The sequence below is a fragment of the Bicyclus anynana genome, chromosome 8, assembly GCF_947172395.1.
Source record: "Bicyclus anynana chromosome 8, ilBicAnyn1.1, whole genome shotgun sequence".
Taxonomy (NCBI): domain Eukaryota; kingdom Metazoa; phylum Arthropoda; class Insecta; order Lepidoptera; family Nymphalidae; genus Bicyclus; species Bicyclus anynana.
Window position 1 is genome coordinate 1,596,028 of NC_069090.1, and position 21,393 is coordinate 1,617,420.

At 36.3% G+C, this 21,393-nt stretch overlaps 1 protein-coding gene across 2 annotated transcripts; it reads left to right on the plus strand.

The window, feature by feature from the left end:
* The first annotated feature begins 58 nt into the window (after nucleotides 1-58).
* LOC112047611 (putative uncharacterized protein DDB_G0287457) lies at nucleotides 59-21,097 on the plus strand. 2 transcript variants are annotated; one of them, XM_024084768.2, is made up of 18 exons: nucleotides 59-213; nucleotides 1,827-1,908; nucleotides 2,936-3,034; nucleotides 3,683-3,795; nucleotides 4,217-4,315; nucleotides 4,389-5,180; nucleotides 5,416-5,951; nucleotides 6,391-6,535; nucleotides 6,942-7,032; nucleotides 7,431-7,564; nucleotides 8,117-8,230; nucleotides 10,053-10,175; nucleotides 10,605-10,760; nucleotides 11,069-11,212; nucleotides 11,993-12,135; nucleotides 13,392-13,494; nucleotides 14,208-14,413; nucleotides 14,944-21,097. In XM_024084768.2, exons 1-18 carry the CDS (start codon nucleotides 175-177, stop codon nucleotides 15,035-15,037), a joined length of 3,213 nt encoding a protein of 1,070 aa, XP_023940536.1. In that variant the 5' UTR covers nucleotides 59-174; the 3' UTR covers nucleotides 15,038-21,097. The 2 variants fall into 2 exon arrangements, with proteins under 2 accessions (XP_023940536.1, XP_023940537.1); XM_024084769.2 differs by having other exon boundaries at nucleotides 7,434-7,564.
* Nucleotides 21,098-21,393: the final 296 nt, after the last annotated feature.

Consider the following 21,393-nt stretch of genomic DNA (forward strand, 5'->3'; position numbering starts at 1 on the left):
ATTTTGAAATATTAGAATTCTAACTAAATAATTTTAATGGAGTTTTAGGAAAACTTATTAAATACTGTACGTGTAACGAAACGTACAAAGGCATGGCGCCAGCCGCCAGCACCGTTGCGACACAATAGCGTGACAAGTCATGTCATTTTCTCTCATGATACATGAAAAAATCCAATGGCAGATTCTTTTTTCGGGTTCGATACTTCGTTATCGGTAAGTTTTAACAAACTCCAAGATATTTTACAACGTCGTTTGGTGTAGAAAAAGTCAAAATTCGTCAGGGGAATGAGGGTGCCAGCGTGCCAATCCATCGCTACTTGCGACAATTTTGCTTATTTCTTCGATAAAAACGTGATAGTTTCGCAATATATTGTAATACTACTTCTAAAAACGTACGTTATAGTTCCTCTAATCGGTTTATTTGGTAGAAAAGTGTACAGAAACTTGATATATAAAGTCACACAATATACACATAGCACAACTTGTTTGCGTTTCTAAATCTGTAGCCTTGTTTTTCAAACTTGAATTACTCACAGCAGTTGTTATGATGATGTTTTTGCGCAGCTCTCTCGTGTTTTAATTTAAAATTTGTGTTCATATAAGAATTTTGTTTAAAGCAAAGTTTCTTATTAGTTGAACAAGTTTATATCAATGTTTTAAATTTACATTTCAGTGTATAAACAATATAATTAAGCGTTGTTATCATGTGAGATTAAATGAAAATTAAATTAATTGTACTTACTGCTACATATTTATTATTTAACCATGTAACTGATCTTTTGACAGGTATAAAAATCAGCTGTTTCTGTTCTTTACCAAACAGATAGAAAAAGAATAAAATATCTTCAATTGCTGTTGATCATATTTATCTCGGCTTACATTATTATCAATTGTTGTGTAGTGCATTTTATTAACTGTTTTAAATCTGAATCTATTTTTTAAGTCTAAATAAGTTATAGTCAATAACTGTATACATAGATGTTTTAAGTATTGCCTTATACCTTAATGTAAGTTTATCTTCTGATAAATGGGAAAATTTCATGATTTATCTATTTATCAAAATTAAGAATTATCTGTCTGTGAATTTAGAAATATTAGTGGGGAATTAAATAATTCTCTAAACTTTGAATCTCAACCTCAATATTTGAATATTGAGTATGTCATGTCTCAATGATGATTCATTTGTTTCCTTTTAAACCTTTACTGCACACAGAATACAAAAGCAAAACATGCATGGATATATTTTATTTAACACTAATATTATAAAGGAATATCAGTTTTTCTGTTGTTATAATGTAATGATTTGCATTTGTATTGAAGTAAGACAAATATTTTTGTTTCTGCCTATATTGTTTGGTTTGTCTGTGTGTGCACCACAGCTTATCTCAAGATGAGATCTTGAGATATGCACACACACACACACACACACATCTTGAGATATGCACACACACACACATCTTGAGATATGCACACATTGTGGTGCACACAGGCTTAAATAAGTTCCTTTATGACATGTCAGACAACACAAAAACCATGTTTTGTGTCTTTTCAGTTAATTGTTATTCAAACTGTATAAAAATACCTCAATACTTTGAAAAAATACATGAGTAACAATGTTATCTATACTAATATTGTAGAGAGGAAAGATTTGTTTGTTTGTTTGCATTGAATGAGCTCTGAAACTATAGAACTGATTTGAAAAATTCTTTTACTGTTGGGAAGCTACACTATCTCTAAGTGCTATAGGCTATATTTTATCCTCATTCATACTGATAATGGAACCACGTTGGTGATATAATACATTTATCATGTTTTTATTATTTCAGAACTTAAATGACGATGAAGGTGGGGGAGAACCTTCGGAGGACGAGTATGATGCTCTTAATGATGAGACCTTTGGACAAGACTGTAAGTTCTATTGTATTTCTAGTATTAATTAATATTAGCAAACCTTATCAGTGGATATGACCTCAGCCTTCGATTCAGAAGGAACTCAAATGGAGAAGGAAAAACATTTGTAAAGTCTGCCAATCTGCATTTGGCTAGCATGGTGTACTAAGGCCCCTCTCATTTTGAGAGGAGACTCGTGCTCAACAGTGAGCCTGATATGGGTTGTTAGTGGTGTCTACATACAAATCATCTAACATAAAATAAACTAAGTCTGGATAGATTTTGATAGAAACTTTACAAGTTTAAAAAGTGAGACATTGTAACTTATTAAGCAAGAACGTCTTTGTATGATGAAATGTATTTATATATTTCTTGCAAATAAATAATTCTGTTTTTGATTAAATTGGTATATTATTTTTATCTTTAAGTAAGACTAAGGTCCCGTATGGGTTTGAAACTAGTAGGGAAATCCCTACCCTACCCTACCCTACCCTATATATACTTATAGAGGGGACGTCTGACGAGGCCAGACGGGTGATCAGTCCTAATTAGGGACCATTCCACCCAATTCCCGTGGTAAAAGGACACAGGTTCACTGGTGTCTCGACAGTGTTCCCCCCTCAAATCTTCCTGTAGCCTTTGTGAACCTAACAATATCCCCTATACTGAGATCTGTCAGGTCTACTTCATTTAATGTATCCTTACCTAGTAACTCCCATCTTACCAGCGCGAACATGGGACACTCAGCTATAAAGTGATAGCTGGTCTCCTCCTCATCACAACCTGGACATGATGAATCTTCTATGATTTTCATTATCTTCAAGTGTCTATTGAGCAGACAATGTCCAGTTGTCATGCCTGCTACCAGTGCTATGTTGGGTCTGCTTTGTAACAGTACCCTACCCTAACCTAACCTACCCTACCCTACCCAACCCTACCCTACCCAACCCAACCCAACCCAACCCAACCCTACCCTACCCCTACCTTACCCCTACACTACAGTCCTCAACAAAAACAAATATAATATGAATGTTTTCCATTGTAGCCGAGGACTTTGACTGGGAGGTGGAACATGAACAGCTGGCGGGACAGTTGGAGAGCAGCCGCAGATATTCCATTCTTGATGATGCGGATTCACATCTTGGTAACACAACATTTTTTACTACTTGTACTCTGTTATGTGCGGTGGATTACAAGATGGAGGTCCTAGGTTTGATCCTCAGCTGGGCCGATTGAAGTTTTCTTAATTGGTTCAGGTCTGGCTGGCTGGTGTGGCTAGAGGCTTCGGCCGTGGCTAGTTACCACCCTACCAGCAAAGACTTACCGCCAAGTTAAAATAAACAGATCATAATCTGATTCATTTACTTGAAAATTTTGAATTTTTGCAATTAATATAGGATTATTGATGATTCTTTATCATATATGGATACTGATGTATTGAAATACCATTTTATTTTACTGTTAAATTATCACAGTATGAGGGGTGCAGTTTTAAATCATACAATGGCTATTATTATATAATAATAATAATAATAATAATAATAATAAATGTATAATAATGTATAATAATAAAGCCTTTATTTACTGAATTTTATAAACAAAATATTATTGCAACATATCATTGACACTGATTCTTTTCTTCAGCTTGCCCTCGGGCATAGGCCTCCTCCAGACACTTCCATAGTTCTCTATCTCTTGCTTTCCTTCTCCATGTGTCTCCTGCTGTCTGTCTGAGGCTATTATTAATTTATTTTAATTCCACCCTCAACATCAAAAGCGTTCTTTCTTGCAGAGGCATCACTATCCCAGCTAGTCCTCGATGAGACTGATGCTCCTCTGTCTCGCAGCCTCGGATCCAGTGTGTGGCGACATGATCCACCTCTGTCCACTCCAACCTTACCAACAGTAAGTTCTTCTATAGTTGTATGGCACCTATAAGATATTCTTTAGCTTTCAGTATAATTTGTTTTAAATTCATGTCTCTCTTAATATCTAATATTAGTATATTAGTTTTGTATCAAAATTCAAGACAGTAACTAATAATGATTTAATGAATATTCAAAGTTATTAAGACGAAAGAAACTTTTTCTGACAAATAAATTTATATTTTTGGTGCATGGCATCTTGAGATTTTCATAGCATTTCATCATTAAGTTTATAACATTGATGAACATTTTTTTCAGCAAAATGTTTGTATTTTAGTGAAGTAGTAATTTATTTTGATATGCAGTAGATATTTCACTTTTAGTCTTTTCTGATTTCTGTCAAAGTAAAAACTGAATTTGAATTATCAACAATCATGATCATTGAAGTGTATTGTTTATAGCCAGGACCGGCGCTCAAGAATGTCTGCACAGTTGAAGAGCTGGAAAGACAGCTGCGCCAAAACCATGCACCGCAAAACTTTACACAGAACTACTTCCAGGTACAGATAGTTTTAATTTTATTTCTTTGGTTAGTTACTTAAATTTTTGCTTAATAATATCTTCCGATTTTAGCCTAGATTTCCGGTCATTCTCCAAAGGCCGCCCGGACTTCAAGCACCGGTGCCGCCACCATTTGCACCAGTGCCGATGCAACAATCAAGTAATGTACCGCCAATGAGCCAATCTCATAGTAAAATGATGGCTTCGAACAACCAGATGGGACAAAATAACTCGATGATGAACCATATGACACAAAACATCAACATGAGTCAAAATGTAAATCAAATGGGGCAAAATATAAACCAAATGGCACCTAATGTAAATCAAATGGGCCAGAATGTGAACCAGATGGGGCAAAATATGAACCAAATGTGTCAGAACATGAACCAGATAGGACAAAATATGAACCAAATGTGTCAGAACGTGAACCAAATGAGTCACAATCAATTTATGCAAAATTCAAATCAGATGCCATTTCAGAACAACATGGGACAGGGAATGATGAATCAGATGCAAAACATGCATCAGATGGGACAAAACAATGTTATGCAAAACCAGATGGGTCAAAGTATGAACCAAATGGGGCACAACATGAATCAGATGGCCCCAAACGTTAACCAAATGGCGCCAAATATAAATCAGATGGGACAAAACGTGAATCAAATCAGGCCGAATATGAACCAAATTGGTAAAAATATAGGGCAGATGGGGCAAAATCAAATGATCCCAAATGGTAATCAATTTGGTATGAACCAGTTTTCCCACAACATGATGTCTCAACCTAGGATGATGCCACCTCCTGGCATGGCCATTCCAAGGCAGAACTTCAGTCCCAACATGAATCAGTTTAATCAGAATTTTCGTGTAAGTATTAAATTGCATCATTTTTTTTTTGATTTTTGAAAGATAAAAACAGCAAAATTAATTGTTGACTTAAACTTTAGCATTGCCAATAATAGTTTAAAAGTAACAAATGAGCTTCTGCACCATGCTATATATAAGCCAGCTCTTCTTTATAAATTAGTGTATACATGATTACTATTATTTTATTTTGTTCTTGTCATTAGTCTGATCTGATACTGATTAAAAATTCTTTTAGGGTCCATCAATACCACCAAAAAACGAGCAACCAATAACCCAACCCAACATGATCATGAACCAGCCGATTAAACAAATGAACCAAATAAATCAGATAAACCAAAATATAAATCAACAAATAAAACAGAATCTGAACCAATCGCCACCAAACAAGAACCACTCTCAAAATTTGAATCAACCTCATCAAAGTATGAACCAACCTGCACAGAATTTGAACAAACAGGTCCAAAATTTGAACCACTCCGCTCTAAGTTTGAACCAGTCGGGGCAAAACTTAATTCACTCTGGTCAGGGTGTAAACCAGTCAGGCCAGAATTTGAACCAGCCGAAAATAAAGACCCGAGTGTATAACAACCAGAACTTAACGTCACAAAACTTGGTTCAGTTAATTCAGAATACACATCCAATGTTGCAGTTTAACAATAGCTTCCATAATGCGAGCCACCATCCAATATTGAATAACCGTTTAATGAATAACCAGAATGTGAATAACCATCCAATGTTCAATAGACAGAATGGCGCCTTTGGAAATGCTAGGTAAGGGTTCATTTTTGTTATAATCTTAAACTGATCCTATCTGTGGCTTTGTTCGATGGTTTGACATAAAATCAAAAAAATACTTTTTCAAGTTCTAATTACTATTTTTTTTATTTTATTAATGAAAATATATACTATTTTCATTAATAAAATAAAAAAAATAGTCTGTCATACATATCAATGTTTGATGTTTAAAAGGCTACAAAAAATTTAAATCATGTCTTTGTTAACAAATTTTCTTTATCAGAAATTAATAACCTACCCTCATATTTAAAACTTGAGTTTATTAATAAATAGAATAAATGACCTGGCACCTTATGGTGCATCCATGGAATACTAATATATTTGTTTCTTATTATTTGATGTACATTTAAACAGTTGTTACTTTTTAAACAATACTAACAGTGACATTGAGAGGTTAATATACTTTCTCTTGCAGACTTTCAAACAGCGACGACAGTGCGAGTGAGTCAGACGACCCGTACAGCGGGTTGATGACCCAGCGGGAGAAGCAGTGGCTCATCAACATACAGATGTTGCAGCTCAACACTGGAACACCCTATATACATGACTTCTATTACACTGTAAGTTACTGAATAATATGCTTTTTTAATAAAATTTGCTGATTTTAAAGATTTTTTACCTGACTGGTTTTGTATGTATGTTTCATTTTATTACTTAATAGTTAACAATCATCCCCTTTTTAACCCTGCTAGGAGATGAATTTTAATAAAATATAAAACATGTCTTATATCAATTCTCTTAAACAATGTTTATGCAAAATATGAAGTAAGTCACGTTGTCCAATGGAAACTTTGCCCTGCTTTTTCACCCCCTTAGGGTTTTAGAATTGTTTTAACCCTTTAATAATAAAGGCTAACCTATATTTTACACTCAAGTTTTAGGTGTTAATCCATCAGTCATTTAAGACAGTCTTTTATGTGTATAAGTGGTGCTATAGGAAGTGTAAGAATAATTTTCTTGTTGCAGGTGTTCTTAGAACGGCAGGCGAATAAGGAGAAGGAGGGCATCAAGGAAGCTCACAAGGCTAACCAGCAGAACCATCCCTTCTATAGTGGAGGTTTGATGTCTTTTCTTTCCTTACTTTTTAATTACATACAAGTATGTATATAGAAAAAGAAATACATAAATTATATGTTCTTCTCTTCTTCTTCTTTCCTGGGCCGTTTCCGCACTTGGCCACTAAGGGTTGGTTGAAGGGTTGGGTTGGTAAGTCAGTAAAAATATCATATGTTAATAACTACTAAACCACCACCCACCATTAAAGAGTTGTGTGGGGAATAGAAATACCCAAAAAATTTCCACAACATGTCCCTTTATGGTGTGACCTTCAACTTAAAACAAACTCTGCTATCAAAAAGTCAGTTTCCATTCGAGCAACTGATCATTGATAGATTTAACTGTAACAAAAAAAAACATGTTATGTACAATGTTTCTAATAGTGTATTGTTCATTCAGCAGTGAATCAAGAGTCGGAGACACACAGACACAACCGCGAGCGACACAACTCGCACCGACACAACTCCACGAGTGAGGACGCACCCCGGACATATGTTCCCGCACAGTTCGAGAACTCCCTCGGGAAGCTGCAGGTGCGTTTACTGAAACACTGTCTGAGACCCATGCATAGAGTCATTGATACAACACTAGGTTTTCTGGTGTGGGGGCTTAGCCAATCCAGCAACTCGGGACCCCAACATCAATTGGCTCTTCTAACTTCAAACTATATGCCCAGCCCATTCTCATTTTAGCTTAGACTTATGTCAGTGACTTTGGTTCTTCTGTGGATCACCTCTTTTCTGATTCGATAACGCCAAGATTGTGATGGACCTGCCAATGCGTAGCTTTAAGCAAATGTGTTAAAAAACATTTGCTTAGTTGAGACACCATTGATGAGTTCTCCTCAATGATAAAGATGCTTGTAGGCTGTTGGATCAGCTTCGCACAGGAAGTAAAACAATGATTTTTTTTTAAAAGAGCAACTGTTGAGTTTCTTGAGGTTTCTTCTCAGCAGAATCTGCCTTCCGAACCGGTGGTATAAGCTTTACAAATAGTCAACTGATGTATCAAAAGTGCATGTAAACTGAGCCTACTTGAAATAAATGAAATTTGAATTTGAATTTTGATAAATAAATACTTTTCAGTGCGGCAGCGTGACCGCTCCTCGGAAGATCATCGACGTGGAGTTGGTGTCGGAGCCGACGGCAGAACGAGCGTCGCGCGCGCCCAGCGTCTGCAGCACTACCACACCCGCAGAGGTAACAAGCCACAACCATCTTACGAAACCCCGAATACGCTACTCATGGAGTTGATCGAAGTTAGTCAAATAAAATAAGCCCAATACCTCGTTAAAGTTATTGAAGTTGATCGAATACGATAGTGTAGACATAAACTTCGCTTCGCTTCGTCAGGCCTGGCGCACTCCGTGTTTTAGCGCAAACGTATAGGTACATGGTCACGGGTCCCTGGTCCACTTAAACTGGACTCGTTTTTCAAACTTCCAAAGGATGTAGGAAGGTAATGAAAAAATCTAGTAGTAAGTATTTTTTATTTGAAGACAACCCTAACTTTGTTTGAGTAGATGTAATAAATATAAAAATATATGGATAATTGAACTTTTATAATTGTATATTGTTTTATAACTATATAATTTAATATATTATCATTTTTTTATGGATTTGCGCTTGACTGATAATGCCTGATGGGAAGCAGTGCTGAGACTTAGGCCTAGTTTAGTATTTTAGTCGAGTACGAACGATTTTTGGGCGGTAAAAGCAAAAATTGTTCATACTCAACTTAACTAGTCTGTACGGTCTATTAGGGTGGGACTTGCCGAGAAAGTGCCTATTCACTCAAAATCAAAATCAAAATCAAAATCAAAAATCATTTATTTCAAGTAGGCTCAGTTTACAAGCACTTTTGACACGTCAGTTGACTATTTGTAAAGATTCTACCACCGGTTCGGAAGGCAGGTTCTGCTGAGAAGATACCGGCAAGAAACTCAACAGTTGCTCTTTTGAAAAAGTCATACAGTATTATAATTTACAATTAATAACAATTACTGTTTACATTTTTTATAGTTTTACTTTCTGTGTGAAGGTGGAAGCTGATCCAACGACCTCCAAGCATCTTTATCATTAAGGAACTCATCAATGTTGTAGTACCCTCGACTAAGTAGATGTTTTTTAACACATTGCTTAAAGCTATGCATTGGCAGGTCCATCACAGTCTTGGGGATCTTATTATAGAAGAGTACACCCAAACCTACAAAAGATTTTTTTACTCTTTGGAGACGATATGCAGAAATAACTAACTTATGCCCGTGTCTAGTAAGACGTGGGTTTAAATCTCCTTTTCGTTTGTACAAATTAATATTTTGTCTTACATATACTATACTGTTATATATATATTGACAGGCTACTGTTAGTATACCTATTTCTTTAAACTTTTGACGAAGGGACTCGCGTGATTTTAATTGATATATTGCTCGAATTGCTCTTTTTTGAAGAACAAATATAGATTGTATATCGGCAGCCTTGCCCCACAATAAAATACCGTAAGACATTACGCTGTGAAAGTACGCAAAATAAACAAGCCTAGCTGTATCAACATCAGTAAACTGTCTTATTTTTCTCACGGCAAATGCCGCTGAGCTAAGTTTACCAGACAGTTTTTCTATATGAGCACCCCACTGAAGTTTACAATCCAAGGTCACTCCCAGGAAAACTGTGGACCTCTCCATTTCCAGTGTTTCACCATCGATCATTATAGACTTATCTAATTTTTTAACATTTGGCAATGAAAACTCAATACATTTAGTTTTCTTGGCATTCAAAAGTAGATTATTTGCAGTGAACCAATGCGACACATGCGATATGGCACGGTTTACGTCGTCAGAGTTATCTTTATTTCTGTCGGACTTAAAAATTAAGGATGTGTCATCAGCAAACAGTACAATACAATAAACCCTAGCTGTGAAGGTGTGAAGAAACACCGGAAGGGCATGCCACACTTTAGATTTTAGAATGGGAAACACCCTTTACCAGTACACCGTTTTTTTTAAAAAATTTTCATTTGCAGGTGCCGCGTGAAATGCGACGCACGAAGCAAATGTTACTAGACATTGAGGCCTTGTACCTCATCTTACTGAGGCTGGAGGAACTGAACGACCCGTTGGCGATATCCAATGCTCTCATACTGAAGGTACACTACTATTATCTTGTTTTGATTCGGTGGTTAGTTATGTTACGCGTAAAATATGTTATCGCCGCGCAGGGAGTGACTAGAGTGGAAAAGGGAAGTGTTTGTTAACAGTCAAAGGCGCCTTTAACCCTACGCACAACGTTCACAAGTGCGTGACTTCACTCAAGGTCACATTCTCTGCCATTCTAAGGGCCTTATTTTGGTTACAGTTTGATTTAATTTAAATTGTCAAACCTTTGTTCGACATTAGTTTTCTTGTTTTTGTAATCACTTTTGAGTCTGTTAAAAAATATTAGTAAAATTGTTTAATAATGTGATTAATTCGTCTTTCCAAGACAGACAGACGTACAGACAGCAGAGTCTTAACTAATGGGGTCCTGTTTTACCCTTTGGGTACGAAATTTTATAAAATCTAAAATTTTACTACAGGAAAGAGAAGAGAAGCAGAGACTGTTGGAAGCGGCGCAGAAGGAGATGGAGAACGAGCCAGAAGAAGACTCCAACTCCTTCCTCAAGACCATAGAGTCTGTGCAGCGGCGGCCCAAACAGGACAGCCCTAAGAGTGAATGCATAGACAAGAGACAAGTTAGTATACTACATGGCTAACTTTCTATACTAAAGCTATACTCTGTGTGCACTGTTTACCAACAAAACAATTAGAAATAATGGTAGTAAACGCATGTCATATCATAATTTATTTATTCTAAATTGTGTATTGCTTTCACATAAAATGTTATTAACTATATCTAATTGTTGTGAGCTTATTGATCAAATTTATTTTTTGAAATTAAAAACCAAGTTAATTATAATTATCAAGTATGAATGTCTTAAATCAGTCTTGTAACAAATCAGTTCTTTAGCATAGTTTTTAAGTATTTTTTTTTTTGTTTCAGGTGGTGAACCTAGCGGTGAGCCAGAAGCCTGTGCCGGTCAAGAATCTGTTGGACGAAGACAAGGACGAGATCCTGAACAAGATGTTTGCGGGCCTGCTGTTTGGTGACAGAGTGCCGCAGATGATGACTGTTAGGAAAGGCAGGGTGAGTAGCTGCAGCTCATAATTTTGTCAACTCCATTTGATTGAGGTTGACTATTTGTAAAGATTCTACCACCGGTTCAGAAGGCTGGTTCTGCTGAGAAGAAACCAGCAAGAAACTTAACAGTTGCTCTTTTAAAAAAATCATACAATATTATAATTTACAATTGATGACAACATTACAATTTCTTCCTGTACAGTTTTACTTCCTGTGTGAAGGTGGAAGCTGATCCAACGGCCTCCAAGCATCTTTATCATTAAGGAACTCTGTGGTTTCAGCATCAACCAGGAGTTGGTTGTTGTTCCTCCCCTGTGTATAAAGCAAGTTAACCCACAGTCATGATGATCCAATCCATGATCCAATGGCCTTTATCATTGACAAACTCATCAATGGTGTAGTAACTGTATCATAGTCATCGTATCCTTTCTATTTGAATAATACGTTATCAACCCATATATGGCTCACTGCTGAGCTCGAGTCTCCTCTCAGAATGAGAGGAGTTAGGCCAATAGTCCACCACGCTGGCCCAATGCGGATTGGCAGACTTCACACACGCAGAGAATTAAGATAATTTTCTGGTATGCAGGTTTCCTTACGATGTTTTCCTTCACCGTTTGAGACACGTGATATTTAATTTCTTAAAATGCACACAACTGAAAAGTTGGAGGTGCATGCCCCGTACCAGATTCGAACCCACACCCTCCGGAATCGGAGGCACGGGTCATGTCCACTGGGCTATCACGACTCTATTTTGATATAATACTATAGGCTATTGTGTACCAGGTGCTGCTGTCGCGCTTCCTCCTGCGCGTGCCGGCGACGCACGCGCGGCTGCGAGCGCTGTGGGCGCGGGTGCTGCGCGCGCTGCCCGCGGCCTCGCGCCGCGACGACGGCGGGCTGGCGGCGCTGTCGCCGCACTATCGCAAGTGAGTGGCACGAGAGCGGTGCGGCGCCGGAGCGGTGTCGCTGCGTCGGCTTACATATCTGTGGCATGTCACACGATGCCGGCGCCGCACCGGACTTGCAACCACCATGACGAGGCGGGCAGGGGTGAATGCGTTGCGACGTCGGAGCGGCACCGCTCACTTGTTTATGCGTCACAAGTCACAAGGATATACAAACTGTTCAACGCTGCTACGGCTGCTCGTGTGTCCTCGCTCAAAGTAGAATAATCCCTATTTAGGATTGATCACCTGTCTTGCATGAAAATCAAAATTTATTAAAGTAGGCTCATGTGGTAAAAATCTCAAAAACGCGAAGTTGCCAAACCGTACGGCAAACGCTAAACAATTTGTCTTCTACCAAATCCCGTACTCCCCAGTCGCCGTCGCTCGTCGCCTTCTATCCTTAGCGCCAAAAAAAGTAACTACACGTGTTTTCATTTATTTTCTTTCTAGAATCTTTTCATATTTAGTTATTTTGTATTGCACTGTTTCCATTTGTAAAGTAAGTGTATCTTAGATGTATAAATATCCTTTGAATTTGGTATATTTAATAGTTATGTAACCATATAGGTTAAAAAGCATTCAAATTAATTATGTAGTAACCTCAACTTTTTAATATATTACTTAAACTTAACTATGCTTTGTCAGATGTCCGCTCTAGAAATTTATAATTAACACTTTAAAGCGCTTCACACATAAATATTTGCTATAAATATTTGGCACCGCTCTGCCAATTTGACTAGAAGTTTGTCGCTTACTATACTTCCAGATATAAAATATAAAAAATTACACGAGCGCGGCAAAAAACTTTTCCGAATAAGTGATGTGAAAAATTCGTTACTTATAAGTTTATAACCTCAAAATTACATTGAGTAGGCTTAAAACCGATCTGTGATAGCCCAGTGGATATGACCTCTGCCTCCGATACTGGAGGATGTGGGTTCGAATCCGGTCCGGGGCATGAACGCACCTTCAACTTTTCAGTTGTGTGCATATTAAGAAATTAAATATCACGTGTCTCTAACAGTGAAGGAAAAACATCGTGAGGAAACTACCATCTGCATACCAGAGAATTTTCTTAATTCTCTGCGTGTGTGAAGTCTGCCAATCCGCTTTGGGCCAGCGTGGTGGACTATTGGCCTAATCCCTTTCATTCTGAGAGGAGACTCGTGCTCAGCAGTGAGCCGAATATGGGTTGATAACGAACGAACGAGGCTTAACATACCTTATGTGTGCAGATACATGCAGAACACGACCGGCTGGTCAGCAGTGATCGAGTCGTGCAGTCACCTGGCCGAGGCACTCGACCCCGCCCGGACGCCGCACGCGCTTACCTCGGCCGTAAGTTACATTTTGATCTTACCAAATTTGACTAGGCAGGGAGAACAACACAAGCAGAGAACGGGGAGTGTTGATCAACAGTCAAGGAATTCCTTAACCCTACATCCTGTAGTCACAAGTTCAGGACTCTGCTCGGAGTTTTCTCTCTACCACGCGATGGACCCGGCACCCGCACGGTGAATCCATGGAATGCTAATGCTCTCAATAATTTATTCCTGATATTATACTCTGCCGTTATTTAAAGTTACGGAGGTAAAAAATCTCGCTCCGCCCAAAACATCAAGGCAGTTACCTTTAGTAACATTAAGGCTGAATACAGAGTCTGCCTGAATCTACTTTGTTCTATTCTTTGACATAATAAATCTATGAACGCCGGCTACGCGTACAAAAAAGTATGACTAGTTGGCCTTGTGACGCATCGATATCTCTTTCCACTTCATCCTATCATGCCACCGTTTTCTTATGACGTTTACATGATAAACGTAAAATTATCATCCGTTAAGACTTTACAGCAATGATTTTTCTATTCTTTGACATAATAAATCTATGAACGCCGGCTACGCGTACAAAAAAGTATGACTAGTTGGCCTTGTGACGCATCAATATCTCTTTCCACTTCATCCTATCATGCCACCGTTTTCTCATGACGTTTACGTGATAAACGTAAAATTGTCATCCGTAAACAGACTTTACAGCAATATTTTTTTTTTCAGTTAACCCTAAGCTGCGTGTGCGCGCTCATGGAGCGGGCCATCCTGCTGGTGAACACGCCGGACGCCACGGCCAACGAGCGCCAGTGGTACAAGTTCCTCAAGACGCTGGCGCGCGCGCTCAAGAACACGTCGCTGGCCGTGGCGCCGCCGACGCAGCCGCTGCCCGAGCCCAGGGTGATGCACCACATCAAACAGCTGGAGTCCAGGTACTGAGCACTTGCAGTTGACGCTGAGCTGCTTGTGCGCGCTCATGGAGAGGGCCATCTTGCTGGTGAACCAAAATAGCGTAGTTGACTCATATCAATGACCAAGGGTCCGAAATATATCGATATTAAATAATAAAACTTGAGGATTTTTTATAAAACTTAGTTTAAAAATTATGTATTTTTAAAAGTTCCCAAACGCTCACGTCCATTTTGAGACGTTACTTGACTAAACGTCAAACTAATTGTTAATTAATATTTTTGTCAAACGCTCCGTTTGGTAAAGGATTTGTCATATATAATGTATCATCTATGGGATTTGTTGTTGATTGACGTGACGTCATGAAACAGTTAAAATATAGACTCGTATTGTCAAAAATATATTTAAAAATTAAAATTTTCATGTAATCACGTCTCAAGAAAATATGAAAAAAAAAATCTTTTCTTTAGTAGATAGAACGATAATCGATATTACATTGACGATTGGCTGATGATAATGTGTATAATAAAATGTATATTCATTTGTCTTGCAGGTCAACAATAGAAATACTTCAGCGGGGAAAGGCGGCGGACTTTGACTTGACTAAAAACGACGTGTCGGAACAGTTGGTCAAACATCTGTGTTGATATTCGATGACATTTGACAAATGTTTGCCGAATTTGGACAAATATTTTAAACACTATTTGAGGCCGAATGACTTTGGTCATAAGTCATGACTATGTTTGATGGTAATTTAAATGGTTTGTGTTTGTACGGTCGTGTTGGTGTGTTTTGGATAATTCTTTTCTTAAATTAAAAAAAAATTTGATGCAAGCTATTTATGTGCGAGTTGTGTTTATTGAAAATTAGAAATGTTATTATATTTTTTTGTAAATATAACATTCATAAGTATTTCATTAGCACTTTGTTGATTTGAGCATAAAAATATTAATTAAAATCGTAAAAATCAATAATTTATAAAAAAAAAAAAATGTTTAAATTATAACTGGCAATTAATTCTTTAAAATTAAAAATACAACATATTTAATTATTAAGACATAAGTTAGCGGTAGGCATTTTAGTAAAATGGTTATTACATATTTAAAATTGTTTTAAAAATTAAATCATTAAAAATTATTGGTTGTATAAACACTTTAGTATATACATACTATATAGCGATTATGCAACACTCACTATAACTCGTTTTGCCTTGAAATTTAATTAAATCATGAAATATAAAGTTTCTTGTATAAAACAGTACTTAAATCGAAAAACCAAAGATCCATCACGACCGTTTCCAAAGCAGTATAAACTTTGGGGTAATTGTGAAAATGGGGTAATTGTGAAAATCGGAAATTAGCGAATATCTACTGAATTGGCTAATATGTTTTTTAGGCAAAATTATTTATTATAATGTAGTAAGTTCGTACTAAAGCATGTCTGTCAGTCAACACTACAGAAATGCGTTTTGCTTGACAACTACTCAAAGGCAGATAATTTAATAATTTGATTTGGCATTGCCGATTCTCCTTTAGTTAGTACATCAACATGCTTGTATGTCTGTACTCCTTACTATTTACTCAGTCTTCCTGTTTTCCGAAATTAGAAAGAATACTAATGTGGATTGGCGTAACTTTATCGGAAAGTCCCCACTTTCACGATTACCCCATTGGGGTAATACCGGAAAGTAAAAAAAAACCAACCAACATAACGATCGAATAACGGCCGTAAGTTAAAATTTCGCCGATGACGTAGCATTAAATAGGTGTTATATATATTTGTATAAAATAATGCGAAATTTTCATTTTTACGGCCGATTTTGTATAAATGTAGATACAATAGACAAGGCCGCCGTGCCGATGTACTTCGCACCTTATCATTCATATGTTTAAAACTCAAAATGCAATGACGAGAATTTTTTCATTCGACCGCGTCGAAGCACTTTTTTCAGACCGAATACTGAAATGCTTGTTTTACTGCCTTAATTGACTGCCATTTATAAATTTATGGGGATTTTTGGCTTAACACGGCCACTGTTAAAGGCCATAAATGTCCCAAAATAGAAACTCTTATTGTCTATGATTTTTTTTTTAATTTATTATATTTATGTGCTAATGGACAGTGAACGTGTTAGCCTAAAGTTTCACCAAAATCTAAATAGTTGTTAATTCTAACATAGACGTTGGATTATTGTCGTGCAAAATGCGTTCCAGTATACGGTAGAAAGAGTGTTTATTATTATTTTTATTTTAAACTATTACTTAATTACTAAGTAGTCTATTATTATTGTTCTATGTTATACACTTATTATGTTTTTTTTTATTACGTCAAGCTAACATCCATAACTAAACGTACATAAATCCAGAAATGAAAAAACTGCAATTTTTTGGTGAATAATTTTTTTATACATAAAAACACCTAAATTATACCAGTCTTCCTTATGAACGTTAATTAGGTTTATAAAAGGTTGCTTAGTTGAAAAAATCTCAAACGGCAAATGGGTTATTACTTTATTATACTTTAAGGTGATTTTGCTTATTTGAAGATTTTTTGTGAGGCCTTAAACATTTATCAATAAATTTAATTTTGAAAAAAATCAAATGCAAGTATATTATCAACTGTATAGTAAATGTATATTATTAGATGTTATCACATTAAGTGAAGGCTAAAACAATGGCATACAACTGGTGTCAGAATTGTAGTGCAAATATGCTTTGGGTATTTGGATCATTTTGTAAGACATCATAGTATAATTTTTTAGTTGTCATAGTTACGTTATACTGATCTATTCTTGTATACTTTTGTCATATTTGGTCGTCCATACAAAATCACCAGGGTCATATACAGGGTGCTTGGGAGTATTTCCCATAACTCTAGGGTTATATTCTTTACCAAAAATGAATTTAAAATATTCAAGGAACATGTGTTCTAAAATTAATGTTTTCGGGGTAAATATTATTTACTTTGTAAATAGATCTTAAAATGTGTCCCCTATATTTGCATCCTTATAATTATGACGTGGTCAAGTTTGACGTATTTAAGAATGCAAGTATAGATGTGTTACATGGATAGTCACAATTATTTGAATTACTTTGTATGAAAATACAAAAAGTTATATTTTTTAGTTATGCAAAAAATATTAGTCATGCAGTTCGGCTCCTATAAGTGGACTTGCCAACCACCTTCAAGTTATGGGAAATACTCCCGAGCACCCTGTATATGCAATTATTAGTGTATATCAGCGACACCATCACCGATAAGTGGCAAACGTAACGTAAAGTCCGATTGTGTGAACGACCAAAGGAGATGGTCGCAAATTGTTTGTAGCTTATAGGGAAATATCATCATCATTATCAGCCGATGGACGTCCACTGCTGGACATAGGCCTCTTGCATAGACCTCCAAGCACTACGGTCCACCTAGTGCGGAGTCGCCATTCCAGCACCTTGGGACCCCAACGTCCATCGGCTCTTCGAACTATGTGGTCTGCCCATTACCACTGTCAGGTTCTTCTGCGGATCTCCTCATTTCTGATTCGATCACGCAGAGAAACTCCAAGCATTGCTCGCTCCATCGCCGGTGAGTGACTTTGATCCTTCTAATACTGTGAAATATTGAACTTTTGCTGATTATTCAAATCCACGAATTCACTTTTATTTCAATAAAATCATCATTTAGATTTATTTATTTCCTAAGAAATGGAACACTAAATATGGGCAATGATGGCGGATATACTTTTGACGTTTGCTCTCAACGACTGGAATGAACGCCATCTTGGATTTGAATTAAAAAACTTAGAGACTGCACTAAATTTTCATGTTTATCTAGTTATTTAGTTCAATTAAAAAATTGTTGATATATTTTAGACTAGATATCTAGACTAACCACATCCTGAAGAGACACAATGTTAACCAATTCCGGCGAAGTAGTTTCAGTCCAATCTCTTTCGTCCCAGCTCAACGAAAGAGATGGCGATATTTCCGGTGGCGCAGCCTATTGGTTATATTATATTGGTTGACATTTGACTATTTCTCTATACGAAATACGTCGTTCGGTCGGATGTTAGGTGTACTAGTCCGAAATACGCCATCTCCTTTGACAAATGTATACCCAATTATCAATTTAACGTAATTCCATGTTTCGTTTATTTGTCTAAAAACTTATACTAAGTCTTCGGATGGAGTTCGTCAGGGGTAAATAACATTTTACTAAAAAAAAATGATTTTGTATTTTAGGTGTATAAATTCATGGGGCTGGAGTTAAGCAATTTTGTGACTGTCTATATTTCAGTAAAGAGTAATTTATTAAGAGGATTTTATGAAAACTGCCTAGTTTCAGCCCCCAATTCTGCCATTGCGTCATTCTGATATTAGTTTAGCATAGAATGGCAATACTAAAGCTTTTATTATTTTAAGATGGCAATATTGTAATTTTAGTGCTGCCAGGTTGTGGTGGTCGACGATGGAATGATATTTGATATATGAAGGCCGATATGTATGCAATGAAATGATTTTCCGCCGCAACTGTGACGTCACACTTATAGGCAAACTAAAATTGAGTCATCGTTTGCGCATTTCAGGGTAAAGAGGAGCAAGTGGGAGCTTTCGGTTTACTTGCCTTTGTAGTCATCTATCGCTACATAGTATAGTCCTTTTCATGAAAAAAGTCCCTCAGACGTGACGTTAATGTCTTAATGACGTCATTGTCATTTGGTAATGGCGGTCTCCTTGTCATTTGTGTGTCAATTCAGGTTCTAGCCAAGGGACTCCTTTCATGAAAAGGACTCTATACCGGATAGCGTAGACAGGCATTGCTTTACGTCACTGTTGTGTGTATCGTGTCTTTTGTGCTATGTATTTAAAACATCTAAAATAACTTTGTAAATATTACATTCCGTTGTCGATGTGCCGCGCGGTTATGTCACATATTTATTCTGACAGTTACACCTGGCAACACTAATAGATAATACAGATAAATAAAAATTATATTTTAACCACTCATCTATGTAAATATTAAGAATATATAAAAACACTTATGTAGATTTTTAGTAGCTTTTAATTTAAACAAAATTTGAAAAAAAAATATGCTTTTTCTAATTTTTATTATATTATTGTAATTATTTAACTGGGTTACTAGATTTAATTGACGATTAAAAAAAAAAAATATCCATTGAATTTTGAAATATGGAGGAATATGTTTATAATCCATAAAAATTCGTGGACACAGAAGGATTGATTTTTTTCCGCGTATAATGTAATATATATATTTTTTTTTTAATTTGTAAAAGACTGTGATCATTGGTTAAATATTTCATTTACGAAGCGAACCTTTTTACAACACTTTGTACATGGTTTGGAAATTTATAAAAAAAAGTGCAGCTTGTCATGGCATCCATAACCATGGGGAAGGTTCATGGAAAAGACAATTTGGTGTTATTGGTTGGTCTATATTGTAAATTGTCTATGATATGACATTTTCCCATAGACATCGTTGTTTCGTAATGGTGATTTTTAAAATAAGAGTAGCGTAGGAAGATTCGCTTCCGTTTCTTTTTTAATTTCGTGATAGTGTGAGAAAAAAATCAGTCCTAAACGCAAAATCACATTACGACATTTGTTTCACGTTATGTGACTTTGGGAAAATATTTTTAAAATTGATAAAAAAAAATATCACACATTGTCTCATTTAGGTGTTACTCATACAAATTATTTAAAAAAAAATAAACTTTTTTTTATCTAATATAAATGTTATCTATTTATTTTACGTATCACGCGGTGTTCCTTGATCTCTGGGGTTTTATTTAAAATAATGTAAAAGTGTAATTATCATTTTATTCTAATTCTTAAACGATTATAAATATTACTAATTTAACATTTATACACGGAAGATAATTAATTTTTGTTTTAAAAACGCAAAACAAAATAATATTAATCAAAATGTTAGTAGTGGGGTCAGTTCTGGAACAGTCATAGATCACCGTTAGTTTGAAGTAAAGATGTGTATGAAATGTGATCTTCTGAGGTGCTTCAGTCCTCACTGAATGTTTAATCCCTTAAGGTTCGGACGCTCAGAGATTGCGTTTCTGGCAGGTCGTGACCGAACGTTTTGTCTCATTACTACAAAGACAAACAGTTGGTATAATCTTGAAACAGTTCGAAGTTACATCGCCCATTCGATCACGACTTGTCAAAAACGCAATCTCTGAGCGGCCTCGAATACAATTTCGAATATAGATTCACAAATATTTAACTACCACACCAAACTGTATCCAGTGGCGTGTACTTTATACATGCTAGAAAGCATTGCTTACTCAGAGAACGCATTACAAGCCCCATATCGAAGAAGACTTCAGTTTGTATAATTTATATTATGTCCTATGCCTACCCTAGTTACGAACTTTGTGCGCGCCACTGTCTGTATCCCCCACTTTTGTTATTGTTTATTTTCGAAATTGGCAAATTTAATGACGAAAATTTCAAAAATTTACAACACGGTTCAAGACGCTTGCAAAATATTATGTATCCATATAACATTCATACGAGTTAGTAAGAAAAGGTTTGTTATCACTACGTTTTTAATTTTTAAACGACATTTTTGTTTTCATTTGTAACACCTGGCGGAGTTAGGTTTTTACTATCTATTGGTAGTTTTTAGTTTCTTTTTTTATCAGTAAAAAATAATTAAATGAAAAATTTGTTTTTAGCAAAGAGGTGTTTTCTTTTTTCTTACGTACCTTCTGTTCTACTCTTTTGCTCTGGTAGTATTTACCCTACTTGAGTAATATACTATATAATATAGTATTTATTACTAGGGTAAGTATAGTTTGTCTTCTAACCTAGTAGTGTGGAATAAAAACATAAATAAAACAACTTATTTTCCTCCGTGGCGCAATGGTATGTGCGGTGGATTTACAAGACGGAGGTCCTGGGTTCGATTCCCGGCTGGGCCAAATTTGGTCACATAATTGATCCAGGTCGGCCGTGGCTAGTTACAACCCTACCGG

Bases quoted from the DNA above. Each gene is read 5' to 3' on its own strand.
- LOC112047611 (XM_024084768.2), top strand. From the start codon at position 175: ATGGCAGATTCTTTTTTCGGGTTCGATACTTCGTTATCG. The intron at 7,565-8,116 runs GTGCGTTTACTG...AATACTTTTCAG, and splicing joins ACTCCCTCGGGAAGCTGCAG to TGCGGCAGCGTGACCGCTCC. The intron at 14,414-14,943 runs GTACTGAGCACT...TTTGTCTTGCAG, and splicing joins ATCAAACAGCTGGAGTCCAG to GTCAACAATAGAAATACTTC.